General features: G+C 35.6%; 2 protein-coding genes across 8 annotated transcripts; one reads left to right on the top strand and one right to left on the bottom strand.

The window, feature by feature from the left end:
- Positions 1–804: 804 nt before the first annotated feature.
- On the top strand, positions 805–1,910 carry LOC120091488. Of its 4 annotated transcripts, none has more exons than XM_039049550.1 (2): positions 805–959; positions 1,174–1,910. In XM_039049550.1, the coding sequence occupies exon 2, from the start codon at positions 1,216–1,218 to the stop codon at positions 1,735–1,737; it is 522 nt and encodes a 173-aa protein (XP_038905478.1). In that variant the 5' UTR covers positions 805–959; positions 1,174–1,215; the 3' UTR covers positions 1,738–1,910. The 4 variants fall into 4 exon arrangements, with proteins under 4 accessions (XP_038905478.1, XP_038905477.1, XP_038905479.1 ...); XM_039049549.1 differs by having other exon boundaries at positions 824–984; XM_039049551.1 differs by having other exon boundaries at positions 825–984; positions 1,117–1,910.
- Positions 1,911–2,261: 351 nt separating this feature from the next.
- On the bottom strand, positions 2,262–5,787 carry LOC120091486 (BTB/POZ domain-containing protein DOT3). Of its 4 annotated transcripts, XM_039049548.1 has the most exons (7): positions 5,476–5,787; positions 5,287–5,356; positions 4,139–5,037; positions 3,791–4,049; positions 3,552–3,680; positions 3,101–3,103; positions 2,262–2,792 (listed from the first exon to the last, which is right to left on the bottom strand). In XM_039049548.1, exons 1-7 carry the CDS (start codon positions 5,607–5,609, stop codon positions 2,424–2,426), a joined length of 1,863 nt encoding a protein of 620 aa, XP_038905476.1. In that variant the 5' UTR covers positions 5,610–5,787; the 3' UTR covers positions 2,262–2,423. The 4 variants fall into 4 exon arrangements, with proteins under 4 accessions (XP_038905476.1, XP_038905473.1, XP_038905475.1 ...); XM_039049545.1 differs by lacking the exon at positions 3,101–3,103 and having other exon boundaries at positions 2,262–2,783; positions 5,476–5,784; XM_039049547.1 differs by lacking the exon at positions 3,101–3,103 and having other exon boundaries at positions 2,262–2,783; positions 4,139–5,114; positions 5,476–5,519.
- Positions 5,788–6,184: the final 397 nt, after the last annotated feature.

The raw sequence follows: 6,184 nt of genomic DNA, 5'->3' as shown, positions 1-6,184 counted from the left end.
TGGAAACTTTATTTGGATTATTTGGGTTGCCAATCCAACCAACCTTAATTTTCGAGTTGGTAGAAAAAAAAAAAAACACCCTCAACTCAACCCAATCCATGTACACCCCTACCCCCGATTGTAGACCATATACCACACACCTGACTAAACAATTATACTCCTTCCTCCAAAATACTCTTTAAATTGATAATGTAATAAATTTATAATTAATTACACTACAAATTAATATAATGCAAAAAAAAAAAAAAAAAAAAAACTGAGGTCCATTTAATTTTTTTTAATTTTTAATTTAAGCACGTAGATACTACTTCTACTTTCGAATTTATTCATTTGTTATCTACTTTTTAACAATATTTTAAAAAACCAAACTAAATTTTGAAAACTAAAAAAGTAGGTCTCGTTTGGTAACCATTTTGTTTTTTGTTTTTATTTTTGAAAATTAAGGTTATGGACGTTACTTCTACCACTAAATTTCTTCATTTGTTATCTATTTTCAAGCCAAATTTTGAAAACTAAAAAGACGTAACTGTTAAAAAGTTGTTTTTGTTTTTGGAATTTGGTTTAGTATTCAACCATTATACTTAACAAAAATGTAAATCATTGTAAAAAATGTGAATAAATAGACTTAATTTTCAAAAATAAAAATAAAAAAATCAAATGATTACTAAATGAGCCGTAGCTTTTGAAAACTTATTTTTATTTTTGAAAGAATTGGTTTTGTGTCATTTCTTTAGCATCAAATTGGACATCTCAGTTGGATTTGTACTCGGTTCAGTTTGGTTCGTATTTAAAAAACCAGTCGAAATCTAACTGAACCGAGGGTATTAAATAACTTTACCAATAATTCTCAACCCTTTCTGCGACTGCGATTATGCTTCCTTCTTTCGTTCAACGTTCCCAATAATCCCAGCAGTGCACCTCGCCGTTCAGTTCCAATCTCTTCACTTCGTTGAAAGTTTGTGAGTACAAATCTACAATTCACAGGTTTAATTCCAATGTGAACAATCTCTGTCTTTTAAGCTACTGTTTGGATCTTGGTTTCTTGTTCTTGTTGGGTTTGATTTAATGTTGTTTTTGCGAAATGTTATGAAGTTTTGGAGATTGTGTTTTAAGCAGAGTGGAGTTGCATTTGTGATTGCGGTTTCAAATAATCTCTTGATCTGCTGTTCATAGACGCTTTTGAGTGGGACTTCGGAAGCTAATAAAGCCAAGAACATGGGAAGCAGACTCGGGAGAAGAGTTGTTCACTTCGCAAATCTTCCAATCAAGCTTCTTATGCCTACATCCTTCACCAACATCACTGAAATTGCTCTTAAAACCATTCCTTCTGCTTCCAAAATCGAAATCAAGCGCGTCCTTGAGAGCCTTTACGGCTTTGAGGTCGATAAAGTTCGAACTCTCAACATGGAGGGGAAGAAAAAGAAGCGCGGAGGGCTTTTGATTGCAAAGCCTGATTACAAGAAGGCTTACGTTACTCTCAGGAATCCCTTGTCAATCTCTCCGGACGTGTATCCGATCCGGATTATAGAGGAGGACAAGAAGAATATGAATAAACAGTCTAAGTCCAGCATTGTTGAGGAGGGCGAGGCCAAGAGGCATTGGCTGCATGAGAAAGAGCCTGTAGGATTAAAAACTTACAAGGGTTTTGCTGATAGAGGCCGCCGACTAATTGGAGGTGCTGAAACTGTTGAACTATCGACTAAGTTTCCTTGGAGTAGCATGAGGTCTGGTAGGTAGTGTGAAGAAACGTATCCCAGTTACTTCCTAATTGTGATTTGTTTTGGATTTTTTTTATCTTCTAAATGATAATAGTGTAATAGGCTGGCGATGGCTTTGAGCTTAATGATAAATGTTTGATTTTCTAATTATGAAATGAACTTCTTGGCCCTCTTATGGGATGTTTTGCTGGAGGAAGTTCTCTTTTGTTGCTTGAATCATTAAATAAATTAGAGCTGTCTTTGCATATTATGTGGATTCGACTTAGATAATTTCACAGTGTGCTGTAGGTTCACCATCAAATTTTCGATAACAATATTGTGGTTATATTGAATTTACACATGCCACCACATGCTGTATGAAAAACTTAATGCATAGGAATAAATTTTCAGAAAATAAGTTTCCCTTATTTTATTTTATTTTTTATTTATACTGCAGAGAGTGTTTGTGGCTATTGTCATTTGTCTGCCTTAGGAATTTTCAGGCAAAAGGGAAACAACATCCCTTTTTTAAATTTTTGTAGTTCTTGGTGAAAGATATTCATATGGGGGAAAAAAGATATAATAGTCTGCATTCTGCAAGATGAACAGTACAAAAGACTTGGAGTTGCAACTCTATACACCTACAAGACAATCATGCACAAGTGAAGTAGAATAGCAAATTCTTTGAATCCTTTATCTTTTTGAGTATTCTGATATTCCAATACTTCAGGTGATTGATAATCTACGTCTTAAGCTCATTCGAGAACTAGTCCGGCTGGGTCTCCGATGGGCAGGTTCATCTCCATCAACTCTTGTGTGGAAGGAATTCTTTATTTTCTTCCAACCAAGTCCCCAACTTGTTATATTTTTCTGCTTGTTGCTTAGTTTTTCATACTCTTGTTGCAGTTCTGAGTAGTCACTCTGCAACTCTGCCATCTGTGCCTTCACGCTCTCAAGTTCTGTCTTGAGGTTTTTAATCTCTCTATCTGTTGATAAATGGTTTCCATCTTGATCTGAGTCACTACTAGGTGCTTTCTCCTTCTCTTGCATCGCTGACCTCATCTTCACTTGCTCTGAGAACAGAACCTGCATATTCTCTCAGAAATATTGTGATTACCACTCAGAACCCTAAAATGTTGTCCCACTACTTATATGAAATAAAAAGAATATAGAAATATAATATTGTAGTCTTCTTATATCTCTAGTTACTTCCTGGTTCTGACCGGCAACTATATAAGTAGTGAATACATTGTTCCTTGTGTTGTGTCATTTGTATTAGTATTACTAGAATGGAACGTAAATAGGTCTTTTCTACTAGTGTATAAGAGGGAGAATGCATGGAAGCATTGTTATTGATAATATATGAGGATTTGGGACTGGGCCTCCAGGAAAGATGCTTCTACAATCTGCTTTTTGTTGATTTTTTAATGAGAAACTATTTATTTTGTACTTAACCTTGTTTGAGGATTTTTATGCTGTATATTGTATTTATGACCGACCATTTCTCTTTGTGGAGAAATAAGGGCAGCTGGTTTTATTAAGCAATATTCCTTTTTGTCTACAGCATTTAAGAGCTATGAGCTGGTCTATATGTTCTGATTATTGTATCTGTTGAATGTCTGGGTTCAAGATCAAGAAAAGGCTCATATTTTTTTTTCTATTTGTGGCACATTAGATATGCAACTAATTCTTTGACCATAAGTATATGTTATGCAATTATAACTTTACAATTTCTTATCTTTTCTAGCTCTTTTAATTACATTCTAACGTTGCACTAATTACATTCTACAATGTAGATATGTTGCTGGAATTTTAAACTACATTGCACTACGTTGTAGGGTTATATAATATCACCTGAACTATAGTTCTTAGAGGCAGTCGATCATTTTGTGCAGCATGCACACACGCATCAAGTGATAGTTTCTCACAGTTCATGATTTTGCATAGCTTTCTCCGATCATGCTCAGATAGTAAAGGATGAGTCTGTAGAGGAGAATAGTTTGTAAGTCTCTGTAGTGAAATTTCTTCTATACTTCCAAGCTTGTATAATTTACTGCAGAAAATTATTAAGAACAATATAAACCAGATGCAACCTTGAGGTAGGTGTCGATGGCTCTGTATAATCCATCATGACAATGCCTTGCATTTTCTGACAGTGAGTTGGCTAATGTTTGAAACTTGGTGATGGAGAGATTTGGATCTCTTGCAAGTTCAGCTAGGTAATTGTCTATGAGTTTACAAACATTAGAATTTCCAATTCTATGTTGCTGCTGTTGCTGTTCAAACAGTGAATAATATTCTAGGAGCCTTTGCACTACTTCTATGTCATGCATTGTGCGTTCTTCTTGTGTACTGAGTAGCAAAGAATATAACAATTAGTGAATTTGATAAGCGTTGGAGACTTGTAATTGGTATGTGTTGAGCTTCTAAACAATACTTACTTTGGCAAGTTCCCTTGGTCAATATTTGTACAGTTAGGAATTAAAATATCAATCACGTTGGCATCCTCCAACACCATTCCTATTCTTTTCTCTAGTTCTGAAATCAAAGCTGCTGATGCAGAATACAGCCTCGCCATCTTTAGCATCTGCAACAAGAACTTGCACGAAACTGCTTCTCTTTGAGGAGGAAGTATGCTTAGTAGGCTTTCAATAGTAGCTTTATGTTCTTTGCTGTGTACAATTCCCAGTTCATCTTTCCTACCACTCAAAATACTTACTTGTAGGTCACTTTTATCCTGTGTATGTTCTCGGAGTCCGGGTTCCATTTCGATGCCTGGTAACCACTTCCTTGCATACTGCTCAATGCTTTGACCTATAATCTCTGGCTTTATTAGACCTTTGGCTCGTATTGCAGTTATAATTCTTGTGAAATAGTCTATGCAAAGTGTAGTTATATCATTTAACCACCACCCCTCCTCACTGACCGTATCTCCTACTATGTTCTCTCTGGAGAGTTTACGAGCTATCGAGTCACAGCATCGTCTCACAATTTGTAGATTTTCAGCCCATGGCGAGAGACTCTCACAAGTTTTGAGAACAACCAGTGACTCTTTCCATGATAAAAGGACTACAAATGTGAGGAAGGACTCTGTCTTGGATATAAGGTTTCCATCTTCAAATTCCTCTGTCATCTCCAAAAATTCTGATGCACATCTTAATGGGGCTACATTGCTTGAGTTCAGGTCTACTGGTAAACCATAACAGTATTTGAGAACCGTTTCGAATGTTTCCAATCCACCTGGGAAGTTTTCGAGTTTTAGGTCATATCCTCCCTGGGTTGTGATTGAAGATTGAAGTTCCATTCTGCCTATGTAGCCACATTTTGAGATTAATGTATACTGTTTCAAGAAAGATGGAGGTGAGAAGCTCTCTAACATCTTCATTCATTATTGAGCAACTAGAATGAGCTGATGCACTGAAATTTTAGACGGAAAAATTTGAGAAATAGAAATGAAATTTATGTTAGTTTTGTTGTTCAATCTTGATCCTTTAGAAAGAATGGCTGGCTTCAAGCACTATTTTGCTGTATTTCATGTTTAATATAATATGGAACCAAAGTTTGAACTTATTTGCATGTAGGTAGTTACCTTATGAACATTAAAGGTGATCTCTTGAACTTGAATTGTCAAATCTGTTGGGATCTGAGTGGTGATAAACCTGCAAAGGGAAGACCAGAGGGATTGTATTCAAAGTCTTTATAAGCTAAGTCTTCAGATAGAATTAAGGCTATATTCCATTCCATGCCTCAGGATTCTTAAATGAACTCAAGGTTCTACCATGATTGATCTTTGCTGTCGATGCAATCAGCTTTGGTGACAAGTTTGTTTGAAATCACAATCCTCTGGTCGTGAACTTGGTCTGCTCCGTCTGAATCGCTCCCAGGATTTGGCATTCCAGGAAGAGACTTCATGTTCCTCTCTCTCTTTCTGATACACTGTTTCTCGTATTATGATCTCTTTGTCTCTCATGGATTTCATTTCATATGGTTTGAAACGGGGGTCAGTCTAAGGGGAAAAAATAAATGCAAGAGAAGTAAGTATGTGGCTGTGATGGGAGGAATCCATTAAAGAGGGTCCATGGAAATGCTCATTCATTTCTTGTATCAATATGAGAGACAGTGGTGGATATTGATATTGTGCTCATTTATGAGGGAGATGAGGAATGTTGGGTATGATATCACCACATTTCCTTCCATCAACGTCTACCATATCTCAACCAATGGATGTGTGTACAATATATTTGAGAAAATTCTATCTTTGTTGACTAAAGGTGTGTTTAGTTTAATTTTTCAAATGTTTAATTTTGAAAATAAATCATTTTACAAAAACACTTTCAAAGGGTATTTTAAACAAATTTTATCAAAAGAGTTTGGTTGAGTTTTTGGGAATAAGTGCATTTGGTCCCTAGTCATTTTAGTCTCTCACTTTGAAAAATAGATTTAAAAGGTCCTCCTTATATTTTCTATCAAATTAAGTATTTTTTAAT

Source organism: Benincasa hispida, chromosome 11 (genome assembly GCF_009727055.1).
Source record: "Benincasa hispida cultivar B227 chromosome 11, ASM972705v1, whole genome shotgun sequence".
In the NCBI taxonomy this organism is placed as follows: Eukaryota; Viridiplantae; Streptophyta; class Magnoliopsida; order Cucurbitales; family Cucurbitaceae; genus Benincasa; species Benincasa hispida.
Note: the sequence above shows the minus strand (reverse complement) of the source record. Positions and strands in the feature narration are given on the sequence as shown.